Source organism: Takifugu rubripes, chromosome 4 (assembly GCF_901000725.2).
Source record: "Takifugu rubripes chromosome 4, fTakRub1.2, whole genome shotgun sequence".
Taxonomy (NCBI): Eukaryota; Metazoa; Chordata; class Actinopteri; order Tetraodontiformes; family Tetraodontidae; genus Takifugu; species Takifugu rubripes.
The window spans coordinates 2,583,997-2,602,523 of record NC_042288.1 but is presented as its reverse complement, the minus strand read 5'-3'; the positions used below and the strand labels follow the sequence as shown (position 1 = coordinate 2,602,523).

Here is an 18,527-nt window from a genome sequence, read left to right as displayed (position 1 = left end):
AATTCCCCCCTTAGTACAAATGGGCCAAAGAACATGGCTAACACACCAAGTGGTGGCACCGTGCACACCTGAGATTCACATGCACCCGTGTCGTGCAGCGCTGCTCTAACATAACACCGCCCAGTTCTGTTCACATCATTTCAATCACCTTTATTAGGAAAACATGAGAACATTGTGTTCATATAGATGCAATTCTCTACTCGGATATGATGAACGTGGAATAAATAATCCCAACAGTTGCTTCTGCACGTCTCACTGGGAGCTGCAGAGAAAATCACCCCCCCTAGACACGAGTCTGGTAGTACGTTTATTTCTCTTGAAGTGTTACATGTTGAGCAACAAACTCACATTTGTCTTCCGCCACACGTTTATATGCAGCAACAGAGAATATCCCAATAAAGAACACTACAGGACTGGCAAATCAGATGGGACATATATACATATCGTCGATGTACATATATTGTTGCACAGGATTTTTATGGATCTACAGATACGTTTGCATGTGCAGAGGTTGGTGAGAGCAGTCATGGCTGAACTAAAACTTTAAATAGAGACAGACTGACAGAGCAATGCCGGCACAAAAAGCCAAACCGTCACAGAAATAGAAGAGCAACAGAACAGGTCCTCGTGACCGAAACAAAAATTAAAAAAAATAAAACGATTAGATGGCCGGCGGCTGGAATGCAAAGAAAGAGTCTCACACAATCACACAGAGTTGTAAGAGAGCCACAAAAAAACCCAAAAGAGAGCGTTGCCTCGGAGAAACATGATTCTGGTGACGCAAAAAGCCAGGTCCACTTTCAATTCTGACCCGCCTAACAAATGACCATCAATAACAAGACAGTATGTCAAAGAAGGAGGCTTTATTTTATTCTCAGTGTGGCTATTTTATGTACAATACTAAGACAGGCGACTTCATCTGGTTCTCACGCTGACGTGTGGTTGTCAATCGTGTCTCTTCTGTCCCGTCTGTTTGCAGAGGACTTTGCTGGGATATGATGGAGTTTAAGGGGTCAGAGTGGAAGTGGTTTCTCCCTCAGCAGCATCCTCCTGACGAAGGCTTGACGGTGGTGCCGGGGGTCAGCTTCACATTTGGCTTCTCCCCACCGCCAGCTGTGGCTCCAGGCCCCATCCTTTTCTTGATTTCAGCCGCCATGGTCATGAAGGCTTGCTCCACATTGGTGGCGTTCTTGGCGCTAGTTTCCAAAAAGGGAATACCCAGAGAATCTGCAAACTCCTGGACACAACAGAAGAGCCAAAGTGAGACCGTCTCCATTGACCTATTGATAGCAGCGACTAATGAAACAGCACGAACCACGGGGAGCGTGTGGCTGTACGCCAAACACAACAGTGATCAGACTCAAGATTTGGGCCCACAAGTCAATTTAACTGCGTCCTCAACCGTAACCATGAGCTGTGAAACGTGAGACAGCAGCATATTAGCATCTGCACCACTGAAATCCAGATAGCACAAGCTTCTCAGCTTTAGTTTACAGGACGGGAGGCAGGCAAACAGGAAATTGACATGTTTCCACATGCAAGTGCAGCTAATTCAGGTGCCACAATCCACCTAACTTGTCTGAACACTGAAAAAGAAAGTGGAAGCTAATAGCTGACAAAACTGTACAAGTTAGGCTATAACGTGTACATGGCGGTGTTTATGGACGGGGCCCCTCACCTTAGCCGTTGTGTAATCCACCACCTTCTTTGTCGTGAGGTCACACTTGTTTCCAACCAAGAGCTTGTTGACGTTTTCACTGGCGTAGCGGTCGATCTCCTGTAGCCACTGTTTGACGTTGTTGAAGGACTCCTGAGAACGAGAGCGTAGAGATGAGCTGCTTTCATCATTGGACTGGTGTGTGTGTGTGTGTGTGTGTGTGTATGTGTGTGTGTGTGTGTGTGTGGCTTCCTGGGATTTGAACCTGCAAACCTCCGATTAAAAGACCAATTCCTTCCCTCCGAGAGATCCAAACAAGCATATTTTTGGTGAAAAGTTAGAAATGGAAGCTGAATGACTCCATTGTGCGGCTGTTTAACAGCAAATCCCATCGGCTCATGTGAATGTGATTACAGTCGTGAGTAATGAGGAGCGAGGCAGCGTTCTACAGACCTGGTCTGTGACGTCATATACTACAATGATTCCATGGGCACCTCTGTAGTAGCTGGATGTGATTGTACGAAACCTCTCCTGGCCTGCAGTATCCCACTGTCAACAGGAACACACCACAGGTTACACACACATATACAAAAGTGGTGTTTTAATGTGTATTTTCAACAGAAATCACCCAACCTGAGTCAGGCTGCCTAATTTTGCTGAGATGTATTGAGTAGATTAACACACACTATTGTTACTATACTTTTAAAACATTCTAAAAAAGATATAAACATGTTACACTTTGGCAGCTATCAGGATTTTTTCAGGCTGTCATTTATATGATAAACAGAATCAATATCCAATAATACAGTCAAACTCTGGACTGAAAAAGAAGGGGAAACATATAGAAATGTACATTTCTTGGTAATATCAGCACTGCTATAAGACTAAATAATCCTAAAGGCAGTTTGGACACCAACAGCCTGTCGTTCACTTACAATCTGAAGCTTAATGGTCTTTCCATCCAGCTCTATGGTTCTTATTTTGAAGTCCACACCAATTGTGCTAATATAACTTTCTGTGTATGTGTCATCCTGCAGAGAGAGAACAGAGACATTTGGTGCCATTGCCGTTCCATAGAAACAGAAATCCAATTAACAGAGTTGTTTTTATTAATCAGCATATAATTAAAGTAATCTAAAAATGAAGGCACGGAGAAACCTACTGCAAATCGGAGTAGGAGGCAAGACTTTCCAACCCCAGAGTCACCGATTAGGAGCAGCTTGAATAAATAGTCACTGCGAGGGGACATTAAAGACAAACCTTGGTTAGATAGTTGCACATTTATAACCAACAAACTATAGATGTGTGAAAATAAAAATGAAAGAGGAAAAAATAAATGGAAAAGTTTAAAAAAAAGAAAAGAAAACCAAGGAACAGGAACAAGTTGGTCCACGAAATCCACGACATCACCAGCTGTGAGAGGAAATATTTCCTGAAACCTGCAGCACTCAGCAGATTACAGGAGGAAGTGCAGGCAGCAGAGGGATCATATGAGTGGGGACATATTAGATAGCCGGTCCCGTCTCCACTGAGGTGTCTAGACCCCTATGTTAACGTACCCACACTTTTATATGCAGAGTACTTACAGATGACAATATCAGCATGTGCTTATTTCATCAAGGACCCTGCGGGACGCTAACATCAACAGGTCGCAGTGGCTAGAAATGGTGATGCACGGATAATCTGTGCAAGTCGCACCTGGTGGGTCCGTCACACGTCCCTCCAGATGCTTGTCAACCCAAGAAATACAATAAATATGAGCCATTTGTTTGAGATTATCAATACGACATCCACAGGACATCTAATGGGTGTCCACAGGACATCTAATGGGTGTCCACTGGACATTTTGGAATGGGGAGAAGAATAGAAGTACTCAAGTGCTTCCGATTACTCAATACTGCTGTGGTGAAATGGGTGGCATGTGACCTACACATGACTAAGAGTCGGGATGGGCTCCTGCACCACCACAGGCAGATATGAGTGACAGTCAGGTGAATCACAAGGTGAAAGGGTAGAACCTGTTGGACGTAAACAACCACTCGCTATTACAGTAACAACCAAGTGCATATTAACAGCGTGTCGTCATACACATGGCAGAGCGCTTCAGAAATGCTAAATATTTCATTAATTCAGCCGGAGCGACGTCCTTGACAATCATTGTGGCGTAGCTAAAGTAGTATGAACAAACCGGTCAAGGTTTGCACCTGTACCTCTCAGCTACAGACTGCACACCGCATCATTACACTGTATTTACAACTTTATCTTGAGCAGGAGATCGAAACCGTGGCCAGAGCTGTCTGTAGACCACCGGCACTGGGCACCAGAAAGATACTTCTGGACCAAACCTGAACCACACACCTGACAGGGTTTAACACCTAGTAGTCATATCAATATGCAGACTTTGTTAGAAAGCTAGCAGCTGGCATTTGCTAGCGTCAGCTGATGTTGCTAGCTCAACTGCTAACATGAAGTTGTTGGCCAAGCCAGATGCTAGCTCGTTAGCGCACGGCTAACATTAGCGGACCGAGACGAACCGGAGCCCGGCTATGAAGGATACTTACTATTCGGGATTCATCGCGGCCTCCTTGAGTTATGTGTCTCCTTTAAATGGATGTTTGTTTTCACCCGTCGAAAGACGACCAACGCTGTGTAGCTGTGAACACAAGACGGACGGCTAGCTTACGCTGCGCGCTACACTACAACCCCAAAATGGCTGCAATTCCAACCAGGAAACCGCTAACATTAGCCGGCCGATTTGGCCACGTCAGGAGAAATGCAAAATACGTAGCTAGATTATGCGGATGAGTTGTCGACAAGCAACCAGCGGTAGTTTAATTGGAGATCTACGCGCTTCAAACGACTAATCAATATCTGCGGCTGAACACCTTAGCTAGCGATCCTTTTATCCCCGCTTTGATGTGCGTGTGGGTCTCTCACTGCCGCTTCGGTCAACTGTCAAGCTCGGGGAAAGACTACGTCATTTTGTGAAACGTGGCAAGAAGGAGTTGCCGAAGTCCGATCGACTTCCGGAGCGGACTTGGACGAGCCGTTAAAAGACTTTTAAACGGTCCCAGGTCGGATCTGTGGATCCATCCCAGTTATCTGAGAGCACCTGCTCCAGTTTCAGGTAGACTCTCACCTGGACCTGCAGGACCCCCCCTTCTGGTGCCGGTAACCAGGACCGGGATCAGCGAGTCTAACCCCCGTTTAAATCCGACCAGATCACCAATATGGCCAGTTTTTATGTCTGTGTGGGGCATTTTACACAGGCAAGACCGAAATCTGGGTCTGTTCGTGGGGGACGACATTCTAAACTCGGCACCAGCTCACTGGTTTGGTTGGATCGGACGTTTCATGGGAAATGACGTCATTCTGACTAAGCTGAAAATGTGCTTCGCTTCGACAACTTCGCTATTTTGAAGCGTCACTTCTGATGACATTAAGAAAAAAAAGTGGAAGTGATTAATAAACATCCTGGACAAAGCTGGAAAAGTTGTTCTTTTTAATCATAATCGCAGTGGTAAACATCAAAGACAGGCAGAGTGCTTTGGTGACCAGCTGTGACGTCACTGAGGAAGCGCTGGAGTGTTTTAAGGCAAGAGGTGAATTAAAAGCACTGGAGGTGTCAAAACTGATATTCCTGGTGTCATTTATAACATTTTCTGCTGTTATAACAGATATTGCACCGCGGTGACGACAGAAATAACGTCTCTATGTCGTTTTGTCATGGAGGCCTGAGCTGCTTCCTGGGTTAGCGTTGCCCTGGAAACATTATTGCTGTTGGGAGAGACAGTATGGCAGGAGAAATAAAGGCAGGAACCACATTTTCTTAGCTCAAACGACAGCTGTCCAAAGGTTCCATTTACGAGAATAAAGCTCAGTTTCTTGGGAACTGGGGGAAAGCGGAAGGTTGTCGGTTCAAGTCCTGATGTGGACAAAAACATAGGTGATCTGGTAGCAGGGGGAGCTGCCAGGACACCTTCAGAGCAGTGCCGAGGTACCACTGAGCCTGGAACCCAACCTCCAAAATGCTAGATCCATGGGATAGAACCAGCACACTCCCCATCGTCCCAATCGAGGGAATAAATAATGGTTTATCTAGAGTGTAAACGCGATGTTAATTCTGTGAATCCTCCTTGGGCTCAAAGGTCAAACATGGCCTCCGTCATCATGTCAGAGGTCGTCCTACTGTCATTTGGATAAAGTCACGTGCCTGCAAATAAGAGATGACACAAACGTCACGAGCACTGAAAATCTCCATTAAACCGCTGGCAGCACAGTTTAAGAGGAAGCAGAAGCAGACTCACATCGAGCAAACCCCTGACCTGGTCCAGATCGGAGGGCTCCCGGACGTCCTCTTGCTGTCCCACAGCTCCGGAAGTCCTCTCAATCATCAGCAGCGTGTCCCGTAAGACTGGAGAGGAGCGCAGAGGTGACATTATAGACACTGGCACTGAAACTGGCGCACTCTGAATGTGTTCGGCCCACACACACACACACACACACACATGGAGAGGTGGCGTCGATGCAGTTGAGAAGACGGTGTCCCGTGTGCAGGACGGAGGACGTCAGTGGCTGATGGAGATGATCAGAAACAGGGTCACCGTCCACTGAAGCTCTGCTCCACAGCTCCGTCCTCTCTGACAGAGCATACAGCTGCTGGATGAGCTGCTCCAGCTGTGAGCAGAACGTCTGGAACAACACACACAATGTGGGTTCACAATGTTCTTGATCTTTTTACTACATTATTTTGGGATGTAGACACGAGAGGCTACCTGGAGATGTCGAAGCAAAGAGCCGCTGTCTTCCCGACTGCCCCTCTGGCTGCGTGGCGATCTGAGGAGCTCGGCCAGAACATCCTCCTCTTGGATGCAAGCGCCACCTGACCTCCGTCCAGCAGGCGCCACCAACTCTCCAAAGCTCCGTCTCAAAGGCTCGGACACCCCACGATCGGCTCCTGACAGACAACATTTGAACATTAAACTATATTCTAGCCAACTCTCTTGTTCTGGGGAGGGGGGGGAGAGAAACAAGGACAGAAGCATCCCTCTGTCCCCATAAAACTAGTATAAATACCGATTTGACGGAGACGACTCGTCCCTTTCCCGGCTGTCTCGGAGTTTCCTCGGCCCTCCGCCTCCAGGACCCCGGGTGCAGAGGTGGAGGAGTGGACGGAGGACGTGTGTGGTCCCAGAGATCCCCAGCTTGAGTTAACCGGCTGGGCCAGCTGGGTGGTCGCCTCTCTGACCTGTGCAGAGGGACAGACGGTTACGGCGCGTTGCTGGATCCAGCCTCAAAGCCTCATAATGCCACCTGATAATTTCATATATTATCACGTGTGTGTGTGTCCCGCGACATCCGTGTGCGTCCTCCAGATGCCTGATGATTCTGGACCACGCCAGCTTTGTGTATGTTGAGGGCTGACCTGTCTGGACAGCAGCTTCAGCTCCTCCAGCTCCAGTGGAAGATGCCAGAACTCCTCCTCATCCTCGTCCTCCTCCTCGCCACGCGGGAGAACACTGGTGGAACCAATAAAAGCCGGGCAGGAGGACGGAGATCGGCGCTGATGACCGTCTGACGGGCTTCCTCTGTCCCGCAGGGACAATCCGAGAGGGTCTGTTTGAGAGAACTGGAGCCCGTCTGAGGAATCGGTGAGCACCTGCTGATCACGTGACCTTTGACCTTCAGAGTTTCTGTCTCTGCTTTGTTCTGTTTCACAAGCTGAGAAGCCCGGTGCTGACAGGCTGTTGGAGCTACAGAGGCGGTCCACTTCAATCCCCGAGTCCCACAGACTGGATTTTGTTTGGAGCCGACTGCTGTTCCATTCAACGAGCTCCCGTTCTGGTCTCAGAGGGTAGGTGTAATCCAGGAGGGTCTGGTACTCCTGGTTTGGATCCCAGGCTCTGGAACGTCGATCTGGAGACGGAGGTGAGGTCTTGGGGATGGCGCAGGCCCAATAGTTCAGCTGGTGCACAGACAGCAGATGTCCATTTGAGGGTTTTCCAGAGAAACGGGATTTTTGCTGCCCCTCAACGCCAGTCAGGCCTGTCCCGGAATATCTTGAGCGAGGGGTGTAGCTGGGGTACAAGACGGTGGAGGTTAGCGGTGGCCGGAGAGGCGTGTTCAGCCTCTGAACCTCCAGGATGGAGCTGGACAAGCTCTGCTGAGGCCATGTCCTAACAGGAAAGGGGGACTCGCACGTGTGCGGGTTGTGCAGCACACTGGTGCCGAGGTCTGAAACACCCACAGGGGAGCTGAGGTCTCGGCTGGACGATGAGACGTCACTGTGGGAGCGGTCAAAGCTCTCTAGAGTCAGCTCTAATGGTGTCAAGGAGCTCACATCAGTGTCTTTCTGGGTTCCTTCGCTCCTGGAAACGTCCTGCAAAGGACAACAATGACTGTAACGTGGTTGAACATTGCGTCTTAGAGAAGCATCCAGACATCACCGCTACTACTACACTAGCATCATTAACATTGTTATCTAATAATAGAAGGCAATAATCCTAATTTGGGCTCTAATTTTCGAAGAAATTATTGATCTAATCAGAACGTTGTAATATTTACATGGTATTTGAATATTCTAACAGTTGGTGCATGGAAATTTAAGGCATGAAGGAAACAAAACCATCTTTTTCCATATAAATTTACATAAATTGACCTTTCGTTTTGGTCAGTTTTGGCTGTACTTTCCAGGCTTGTCATGATGTCTTTACATATCAGAGAGGTTTGAAAGTAACTTTGGGCTTCTTGGTATGAAATTGACATTTTAAAACGCATTAATTAACTCACTGTTTTAACCTCCTTTTTTATCAATCAATAAACAAGTTTCAAATTCTGAAATAAAGATCATATTCGAGCTTATGGAAGTCCTCCTCACCTCCTCTGTTTCAGTCTTCTTTAAGATAGATGTAGGTGTTGAAGAGACCAGAGGCCGTCGGACCAAATAGCGCCTGTCTCCCAGATACCTGGAGGCCGTTGCCATGGTAACGTGTTTGCGCGACCCTCCCCTGTCTCCCGCTGGCTTCCACTTGCTTTTATCATCTTCTTCTGCCGGGGGTCTCGGCGAGAACGTGCTGCTGTGTTTCGGCTCCTCCATCCTCCATCATTGTGAATGGGATTTATGGGAGGACGGAAATGACGGCAGGTCCTGTCAAAAACAGCAAACGGAGACGTCAGACGCAGCAGCAAATGTGGCAGAAAGGGGAAAAGCATGGACAGTTTTTACTGGAGCCTGATAGACAACAAAGGACAATCATTGTAAGCTGGAAGATTCAAATATTCACGTGAGGGTTTGAGGACAAAGTGAGGCTGAACGCTCAAACAAAGGACTTTGCATTCCAGGTCATGCTAACAATCATATTGTACAGTGTAAAACATTGTCTCTGTAGTTCTATTCATTCTTTCCAAGGAATTTGGCTTATTAAAAAAATTGCAAATCAGGGCTATAGAGTGCCGCCATGAGAGGCTCAAACGTTCTCACGGTCTGTTTCGCGAGATAAATGTTCAGATTACAAAAATAATGAAAACAGCCACACAGCCCAGGGGAGATTCTCTTTACAACTCCATAATTAACATGTGTCAAATAGATTTTTCAATTAAACCGTGGCAGCAATTTTGTCCGGAGTATTTCTACAGGAATAATAAGCTTCCTGCCTGATTGAGCTCACCAGGACTGCATGCTCAGACCTGTCGGTGCTCACTGACCCAACACAGAACAACAGATCAGACTGATCCCAGAGCTCTACTGGGCCTTAGTGACCAAAGACATGAGTCTCATTTTTAAAAAATAACTGCTAGATGTGTTGTTGTTGTTGTTTTCAGAAAGTGTTGGAAACACCAGTATGACATCTGACTGGCTCATGCATTTATCAGGTTTATAATACTGCCCGTCGTTTCCATGGTGATGGTTTGAAACTGTCACAGGACACAAGAGGGACATGTCAATCAAGGTCAACAAAGGGCAATTCTTTTTTATGCTCTTTTAACAACAAAATCTTAGCTATGGTTTAGCAGCTAATACCCAAAACACTGTAGATCAAGAAAACTGCAACAAAAAAAACGACAACAAAAAGAGAAAAAATGCAGTGGTTGTATTTCAGATGTAGCAGAGGCACAAATACCTTATTAACACACACACAAAGGGGCTTTTTTGAGCTTTTGCTCGGGCCCAATAACTGGGTTTATCTGTAGGAGGAAGGAAGCAGATCAAACTTGAAACCCCAGCACCCCCCTCGCCCCCTGTGGAGCCACAGCTCGGCTTTCACGGAAAACCTGTGCGTAATTCGTGCGTATCTGTTTAGAGTCCTTACACCACCCCTCATCATTTTGCTTGGCCTGCTTTACCACAACACGTCGCCTGCAAACTTCACTATTGGGAAAGTCAAGTCACCGTTATTCCCCTGTTTCGATGTGGGAAAAGACAGAAATATACTCACGGAGCGCAGCGGCGAGAGGCGCCCAGCTGAAACAATCCCCTCTTGTCAGCACCGCGGCTGCAGCCTTCTTCCAACGCGACGTGTCCGCCGCCCACAGCGACGGTCCTTTTTCTTCTTCCCCAATTTTTTTTCTTTTTTTTTTTTGATCGCAAATGCTACGTAGTCTGTTGACGTTGAGCGCACACACTTTCACACAGCTCCTCCGCAACGGACCTATTTCTGGCAGAAAAACGGGGCGACTGTTCCCGTCGGAGGCAGCGAGCGACTCGGCTGAAGTCGACAGGTTTCGCTTCGATGGTAACAGTTCACGTGTTGGCCGCTAGAGGGCAGTAAATAAAGAAGCAATAACTCGATTCAACGAGGTTAATACACCCCTCTAGCGGCCAAAACATGAACTACGCTCGTTTTTTTTTTTTTTAGTTTTTTTTTTTTTTATGGAATTCAAATCCGTCCACCGTCCACAGGTGGATAGACACCAAATAAGGAAGTGAATTGTTAATAGGTATTATAACAACAAAACTAAATACAGTAGATAACCATCTATGTCTTTAATGATTTTCATATTACATTCTTTGGACAAATGACAACACAGTACAGATACAGAAAATTCAATCTATAAGATTAGCATCAAGGTGCAAAATAAGAGACAAAAAAAATTAGGATAAATATGTGTATATACTGTAGTCACTAAGTGCCACTTGAGGCGGTGAACTAGAAGTCGACGCATCGTCCCTTTCTTTCCCAGTCTCCATATCGAGTGGGTTCTGGACCACGAGGACCACCCTTCTCCTTGGTGACAGGGTTCACATCATCAGGGAACCCTGTGAGATTACATCAGAATGTTTCAAAATCAATGATGGTCTAATTCCATAACAATCTCATCAACTTTATTACAGTGGGACCTCTACTTACGAACGTTTCTACATGTGGAATTTTCAGGTTACGAAATGTCCCAAAGGGAAAATATTTCCTCTTGTTATGAAAGAAATTTCAGGATACGAAAGGCAAAAATACGCTACCGCTGTTATTCGCAGCTCACGGAGTTTAGAGAACATAAACATGCATGTAGCTGTTCTGCCATTGGCTATCACCTAGCATTTTCCTGTCATCCCATTGGCTAGGAGGGATGTCAATATGTACAGTTTGTGTGTATCCCAGCTTCGCCTTCGTTTAACTTTTATTTATTGTGGGTGTTCGTATGTTTGTCCATTAGATGTCGGTGTTACCACAAGTGTTAACGTTCGTTGCTAGTAATGATGGCTAATGTAAGATTAGCCTGTAATAAAGTTCATTTTGTTCCTGGAGAAGCCTTGCACTGAATTCCTACATTTATTGTGCAGTAATCTAATTGTAACATGTATTTGTTACATGCTTTAATGCATTTTTATGATTTATTAAAAAAAAATGATGTCCGAATTTTTGGGGGCTTGGAACGGATTAGGGCATTTACATGGAAAACGCGTCTCTACTTACATAATTTTCAGGTTACGAAACAACTTCCGGAACCAATTAAATTCGTAAGTAGAGGTCCCACTGTATTAGTACTAATCTATGCACCTAGCCACACACATTGAAAAAACATATTCTCACTTTGCAGGGCATCTTTAGACTTCTCATCGGGCCGGTCAAGACGACCCTGCGGGGTTTTGGCTTTCTTCAGCGGTTCTTTGTTAGTTGTTGTTCCGCTGGCTGATCGCAAAGCTCCTAAAAGATGGGACAAAATAAGAAATATGTTTAAATAATAATTAAAGCTGCAAGCAGTGTTCAACGGGGCCTAGCTCTCCATCTCCCAGTGAATTTGTCCTGGCCCCTGGACTCCTGCACCAGTATTTGAACTTCAGTAACAGCTCTGTCAACATGTTCAGTTGTGCTGCTGTTGCATATTCTCAAAAACTATTTTTATTTTCAATAAACAGTTTGTTTCATTATCTGTGGTGTCTTATATGAAGGGTTGTCCATGTGCAGTTTGTTGGACAAACTTGTTTAAGCTAACATAACCTAATTTTAGTCACCTTTTATTTTTTGAGGTTTAAAAGCATAGGTGACCTTCTTACTCCTGTGAACGTGACCTTATTGACTTGCTACACTGTTGCTTGACTTGTTTATATTAAGGTGATGTAATGTTTACGTGTGATTTTGTTTAGATTCTCGAGTCCTGGATTCATATTGATGCTATTATGAGGTCTATTTATTTACGTAGGAATAAATAAAACGTCACTAAATTGCTATAACGCACGGACCGCCACCGCCTTTTACGGTATTTTAAATAATGCCTAAGTAAATATCAGTAGTTTTACATGGAATTATGATGAATGTAAGTGGCTCTTAAAGCACAGATTAAAAGTAAGCCTAGTGAGACACACTGACCTGTAAATGCAGATTTGACCGGTCGACTCTGAAGAAGTCCTTGTCTGCAAAACAAAGGTACCAACGACCGCGAAAGAAACATATCTGGAGATGAAAATATAAGAGAAGACGCTGTTAGGGCACTTACACAATTATAGTTGTTTTTGACGCGTAACTGTGGCGTATTTATACGTCATCATCAGGCGCCGGAGGGAGCGTGTAGTGCTTTCATATACCAACAGGGGGAGACAACGCATTAATAGCAGCGGATCATTCTCACAACGGTCATTATGACTATCACAAACTATTTTAAATGCAATAATCTAGAAGAAAGAACTCATTCTGCGCATGACAGAAATTAAATGTGAACCATTGAGTCAAAATTTTCTATCGCATTTTGTGGCCATAACAATTCCATTATCAGGAATTTATGCTCTATCAAATATGCGAATTATTTTCAGAAACATTTCAAAGATTTATTGATTTTTTCAAAAGCATTATATTACATTTTCATATTTTCCTTTACTGTCCTGCATTTCAAATGGTTGTACTGCGAAGATCATCCAATATTCAGTGAGTGAGTTAATATTTGTCACTGAGTCACTGGAATAATGTCAACTTTTCAAGTAGTTTAGTTAGTAGTACTGGGTTGTTTTCTTAAGTTTAAATTTAATCTTTCATTACGTTATGGATGCAAATATTGTACTTTACATTTAATTTAGTAAGTGGTTATAGATAATAATTCACATTTTAAACACATGTATTACTGATGGACATACTATGAAAATTATATGTAGTATTGATTCAAAACGCATTCATTCAGACTAGTAGACAAGGGGTCAGAATAAATAATTTTATTTCATAAATACAGAAAAAGAAAGTAACAGTTAATTAGTAAATAAGAGCATAAAATATTGAACAAGTAAATTACGGTTTCAGTAGTTGAACTACATTTATGACAGATTTTATTTTATTTAAATAGCTGTCCATCAAAAGAAGGTAATATTTTCAAAAGGTCACTTGAATTTAATGAAAGCGTCAGACGCCACTGATACAAAATTGTTCAAATCATCCGCTTGGTGGATGATGAATAAATCTTTTACTAAATATATCTCTTTACTTTAATCCAGTTAGCTATCCTTCAACCTTGAAAATGTCCCATCCATCCCACAACAGGACGCTGCCTCCACTGTGCTTGAATCCTGGGATGGTATTAAACTGGTGATTAGACCTGCCTGGGTTCCTCTGAGCATGACAGAAAAAACACAAGAAAGTTCAATCTTGGTTTTATCAAACCGGAGAATCTTGTGTGTCATGGCTCCGGTCAGGTGGATCAACTGGATCTTTCTGCCATCTGCACTCAGGACCTGCTCAGCTGGGACAGGCAGCATTTCTGTCCCAGTCTGCTACAACAATCAGGACGGTTCTTCTTCTTTTGAGTTGATTGGCGGCTGGTAACCAACGTAGAGGGGAAACACTGCCCCCTAGCGGACAGGACCAGGTGGGTCAATCGATTAGTAAAACAGAACCGAGGAGAAAAGAAATTAACAAAGCTAAGGACAAACCTGTAGACTTGTGACACTTCCCTCAGCCAACCACACATACCATTTTCTCCCAGCTTTTAAACCCCAGCCAGGCACGCACCGTTCGCTAAATTTTTGTCAACACTATTGCTTTGGACTGACCTCCCGTCTGATGGGCCCTGCCTGCTCCTGACCTGCCTGTCTCCTTGTATTCTGCCTGGCCTCGTCCCTGCCTGCTGCCTGCCTGGAGTTGTCTGCCTGATTTCCTGATCCCGGATTTATTGACTCTGGATGAATTAGATCACTTCCATGAGGGAATCGTCCCAACGATTATTTCCTGTTGGAATTTACATCCTGCTGCGCGATCATCCATCCTTTATCCTGAAAAACTTTTTGTCTTTTGTTTTGTCTTCAGTAAAGTTCTGTCATCAGTTACTCCTCAGTGTTTGTGTGCTACATTTGGTTCCTTTTCCAAACTTCTACCATTCCAGAATGATGGATGTTAATGTCTATTTGCTTAGTGTTTATGATAGTGTGATATAACATACTATCACAGATATTACGACCATTCTTTTTTGGTTTTGGATAATGCCATCCCATGTCTGTCATGGGAAAACAAACTCTAAAGGCCATTGCAAAGAATTACACCTAAAATGTAGGTACAGATCAATTTGTTGATGGTATTTTGTAAAATATTCAGGCTTATTTCAATTGCATTCTTAATTTATGTAGTGAAGGAATTATCCAGCAGAGCAGTTCCACAGTTAAAAAAAAATATTGGAAAGATATACGCAGTATTACATTGTAATTATTTTTGCCCAGTTTGCTTCTGTTAAAACGTTTTTTTTTTCCCTGCCACTGTTGCTTGTTGGGGGTCAGACTGTTTTTCTGTACAGAACAGAAGTTCTCGATATGTTATTGTAAATCATTATAGTCTGTCATCTTATCAGTCAGATTATGTTTTAATTCAAAGGTGCTAAAACAAGTGCACTGTTGTTTTTGCAGTTGAGTATAAAGTCCACTAACATGGCAGACATACACAAATGATACACATATAGACGTCAAGTATGAAAATATGCTTTCTGAAACAACATATATGTTTCTGAAACATCAAGTCTTTATGGGTCAATATATTACAGCTGTCTGTCTAGGGCTTCCTGCAGGTTCCTGGAGAACACAGATGGGCAAAAAGCCCTTGAAAATGGTCCAATATCAGTCTGGTCTGTGCATCAAGGTCTGACTTCACACCTCTGAAACATCCAGATGTGGACCCCCATTACATGGGCGTAGTGCTGAGGACCCTATCCAAAACACGTGTAAGAAAATCGTCATCTGACGGCGCCATGGCTGAGTTTTTACTCGCAGGTGGACACGCTGCTGATCTTGGCTGTGTTTTCAGTCCAGGGTTGCAGGTTCTGCAGGGCCAACAAGGAAGTGTTCTGTAGGCACAGAGGATCTGGTGTGACCGGCTGGTTGATAGTCTTCTGGAACGCCTCCTGCTGTAGTTGCATCAGGATGCGGTTGGCCTGTTGGCGCTCTGCCTCCCGCTCCTCTGCGGTCTGCCGCCTAAATAAGTGCACAGAGAGGCGTTTCAATTAGTGAGATTCTTCATTTGGAACAGAAGCATTTTAGCGGCTTTAACACCTCCATTATTACGTTAATCTCCTTTTCTCTTCACTTTTCTCTTCAGTGACAATTATTGGCCTTTATTGTCATTTTTATAATGGTGTGCCAAATGCAGCTTCATTAAAGAGATGAAATGATCTTTTGGAGCTTTTATCTCTTCTTTATCTTCAGGAGGAAATGTTATTTTTCAAACACAACAGTGTGATAATCCACTGGAATAATAATCTATTTTTGAGTATTTAAGAAGATGTGAAATACTAATAGGGTCCAAAATAATCTTTGTATAACTCAATATAAATGGCCATATATATCGAATAAAAGTACAAAATTGTTTTTTAAATGAAAAGACAATTATAATGTAATTTTCACCTCCGCTTTCTTTTCAAATTTGTTATTCTGTCCATGTTCTAAAGGATTCTAATAAAATGCAATAAATAGATTAAATATCTATCAAAAGAAATAATAAAACACATAAACAAAAAAAACCCAAATTGTGTTATTGCACAGAAAAAAAGGATTCATCCCTTAAACCAGTTTTGAATTTTGTAAAAATCCTACCTCCTACTTATTTATCCATATATTTCTATGATTAACTATTTTTTTAAACAATTAAAGAAAAGAAATAGATTCATTTGAGTTGTCCTCACTGACTAACTGACAATTGACTTTCTCTTCTAAACCACATTTCTAGAACCTTTAAAGCTTCTCCGAGCGTCGCGCGCCCAGTAAAAACATCACGTGTTCCTTCAATAACGGTGAATGGGAACAAAGTATCGCCTTTAACCAAATCCGTTTATGTTGCAAACTGTTGTAAACATTGTGGCCCTCACCTCCATTTGGTGCGTCTGTTCTGGAACCAGGTCTTGACCTGCGCGTCCGTCATCTTCAGAGCCTTGGCGAGCGCAGCTCTCTCCGCAGACGCCAGGTATTTCTGCCGGTGGAAGCGTTTCTCCAGCTCACAGATCTGCAGCCGTGTGAACGACGTCCGCGGCTTCTTCTTCTTAGGAGGGGTTCTGTTCTGGTACGGATGACCTATGCGACGTGTCACAGTGAGGGGTGAGAGGGACACTGGACCAGAACGGACAGGACAGCACAGGACAGGACAGGACAGGAGGCGAAAAGGAAAGAAGAGGACAGTTGAAAACAGGCAGTAGAATGTGAAGCAAGGAGGAATGTGAGGCAGAACAGTGGGCCTTTAATCTCAACTACGGTTCAAAGCTATAAAATAATAAAGTCAGATATGTCGTCAGAATAAACCTATTACAATTCATTACCATATTTTTATTTTTATTTTATAAATGCTAATTTGTGTTTATTATTTGGTTTGTGTAGAGTCAGCAACTAATACAGACCTATGGTGGCTTTTTTCTTGACCAATTGAAAGAGCGTGTTATCTTTTTGGAAAGAAAATACAAGGGAATTTGTCACATTTATTATTAATGTATTATGACAAGCTTAAAATTTCCTCTGACAGTGAAGAGAAAAAAAACATTTTTTTGTCTGTCTTTGATGAGAATCTGTTGGGAAATGAAGTACAGCTTTAGGGCCGGAGGAGGACTCGCACATTCCCCCAGAACATTAGGGAACGGCACATGTTTTAACGTTTTAACGAAATTTTAAGGCAGAAAGTACCTGTGAAGCGGTCTTTGGTGTAACGCCGGTTGCTCTCCATCCAGGGGAACGTCAGCGTGTTCATGTTGCTGATGTTCCCGCCGACCGGCGGCACAGACGCGCTCCCGCAACTCAGGGGCCGGTGCGCGGGGACGCGGATGACCCCCGCGGCGTTCGTCGAGCCGTTAGTCCCGTTTGCGTTCATGCACATGTTCATGTGGTAAGCCCCGCTAAGTGACGCCATCCCGCACGAGCTGGCGTTGCCGCTGTATCCACCGTTACCGTACGCGAAACCGCTCGCGCTGCCATTCCCGCTGTAGGCCGTGTGACCATAGTCCGGCTCGTGCATCTTCATTCCCAACATGCAGCTGTGCTCGACGTTGCTCAGGATCTGATCGATGCCGAAGGTGATGGGCTCCACGTGCGTATGCTGCTGCAGATGTGGTCCCAGTATTCCTATGTGGTCCATGATTCCCGCGATCCTTCTCCCCCCGCTCCCGCGCGAGGAACACAGTCGCCTCCACGCGCCGCTTCCTGCACTCTTGACTTTGGGATTTGATGGGCTCGAGGCGGTTGTTATCTAGGACTATCTGTGAGTGCTCGTGGAGGAGAACGAGGCGGGACCGCCCGCCTCCTGCTGCGCGAGGACATCAATCAAAGCGCCAAATAGACAGCGCGAGACCAAGAACAGATTTTTGGAGTAGAATCACAATCGGATTAAGCCTGAGAGGCTGCTTGTATGTCTTTAAATGTAAATGAGATGGATAAAAAAGCACAAATAAAAACAAAGACAGTCAGACAGGCTGCAGGCAGAACGAAATAATATAATATGTCAAAATATGAGTTGATTACATACTGTTAAACACACTCGGACCAACAGTTAAACTCAATTTTCAGTATAATTTAGCTGTAGCCACAGGGATTTTTTTCTTTTTTTAACAATTGCTTAACAACTTTTACAGTAATTAACCTCCTCGCCCGGGAAGTTTTTAAGGCTCCCTCATAATTTCTTCTGACTCCTTTAATCGCGATTGTGTCTGAATATGAGCTAAGAGTCCTTCATTTTTGTGACGGTAATAAAAGCAACCGCATTGGGACAAGCCCAGAATTAAAACGGTGCGGCCTATTAGAGGAACAAGGTAGCTGCCAATATGACTCAGGATAATTTAGGGAACAATACTACTACTACTACTACTACTACTACTACTACTACTACTAATAATAATAATAATAATAATAATAATAATAATAATTCATGCACAGAGACCCGACTGAAATACCCGCAGAACTATGTGTGAGATAATCATATCTGTTCTACTGCAAAATTAT

The 18,527-nt window shown here is 44.1% G+C and overlaps 4 protein-coding genes across 10 annotated transcripts; all 4 read right to left on the bottom strand.

The window, feature by feature from the left end:
- Positions 1–136: 136 nt before the first annotated feature.
- LOC101072835 (ras-related protein ORAB-1) lies at positions 137–4,665 on the bottom strand. 2 transcript variants are annotated; one of them, XM_011602832.2, is made up of 7 exons: positions 4,543–4,665; positions 4,219–4,310; positions 2,820–2,892; positions 2,593–2,688; positions 2,111–2,206; positions 1,679–1,810; positions 137–1,237 (listed from the first exon to the last, which is right to left on the bottom strand). In XM_011602832.2, exons 2-7 carry the CDS (start codon positions 4,230–4,232, stop codon positions 1,037–1,039), a joined length of 612 nt encoding a protein of 203 aa, XP_011601134.1. In that variant the 5' UTR covers positions 4,233–4,310; positions 4,543–4,665; the 3' UTR covers positions 137–1,036. The 2 variants fall into 2 exon arrangements, with proteins under 2 accessions (XP_011601134.1, XP_003963657.1); XM_003963608.3 differs by having other exon boundaries at positions 4,219–4,643.
- Positions 4,666–5,144: 479 nt separating this feature from the next.
- cep68 (centrosomal protein 68) lies at positions 5,145–10,406 on the bottom strand. Of its 3 annotated transcripts, none has more exons than XM_029834805.1 (8): positions 10,093–10,406; positions 8,535–8,804; positions 7,083–8,036; positions 6,734–6,905; positions 6,433–6,614; positions 6,166–6,349; positions 5,938–6,071; positions 5,145–5,900 (listed from the first exon to the last, which is right to left on the bottom strand). In XM_029834805.1, the coding sequence occupies exons 2-8, from the start codon at positions 8,751–8,753 to the stop codon at positions 5,826–5,828; spliced, it is 1,920 nt and encodes a 639-aa protein (XP_029690665.1). In that variant the 5' UTR covers positions 8,754–8,804; positions 10,093–10,406; the 3' UTR covers positions 5,145–5,825. The 3 variants fall into 3 exon arrangements, with proteins under 3 accessions (XP_029690665.1, XP_029690667.1, XP_029690666.1); XM_029834807.1 differs by having other exon boundaries at positions 5,145–5,870; positions 5,983–6,071; XM_029834806.1 differs by having other exon boundaries at positions 5,145–5,870; positions 5,965–6,071; positions 10,093–10,405.
- A 210-nt stretch (positions 10,407–10,616) lies between these two features.
- On the bottom strand, positions 10,617–12,638 carry sdhaf4 (succinate dehydrogenase complex assembly factor 4). The gene is made up of 3 exons (XM_011602834.2): positions 12,460–12,638; positions 11,683–11,796; positions 10,617–10,913 (listed from the first exon to the last, which is right to left on the bottom strand). Exons 1-3 carry the CDS (start codon positions 12,539–12,541, stop codon positions 10,804–10,806), a joined length of 306 nt encoding a protein of 101 aa, XP_011601136.1. The 5' UTR covers positions 12,542–12,638; the 3' UTR covers positions 10,617–10,803.
- A 2,266-nt stretch (positions 12,639–14,904) lies between these two features.
- On the bottom strand, positions 14,905–18,283 carry tlx1 (T cell leukemia homeobox 1). 4 transcript variants are annotated; one of them, XM_029834808.1, is made up of 4 exons: positions 17,220–18,283; positions 16,940–16,981; positions 16,418–16,655; positions 14,905–15,527 (listed from the first exon to the last, which is right to left on the bottom strand). In XM_029834808.1, exons 1-4 carry the CDS (start codon positions 17,665–17,667, stop codon positions 15,317–15,319), a joined length of 939 nt encoding a protein of 312 aa, XP_029690668.1. In that variant the 5' UTR covers positions 17,668–18,283; the 3' UTR covers positions 14,905–15,316. The 4 variants fall into 4 exon arrangements, with proteins under 4 accessions (XP_029690668.1, XP_029690670.1, XP_003963676.1 ...); XM_029834810.1 differs by having other exon boundaries at positions 16,418–16,619; positions 17,220–18,281; XM_003963627.2 differs by lacking the exon at positions 16,940–16,981 and having other exon boundaries at positions 17,220–18,271.
- Between the last annotated feature and the right edge of the window lie 244 nt (positions 18,284–18,527).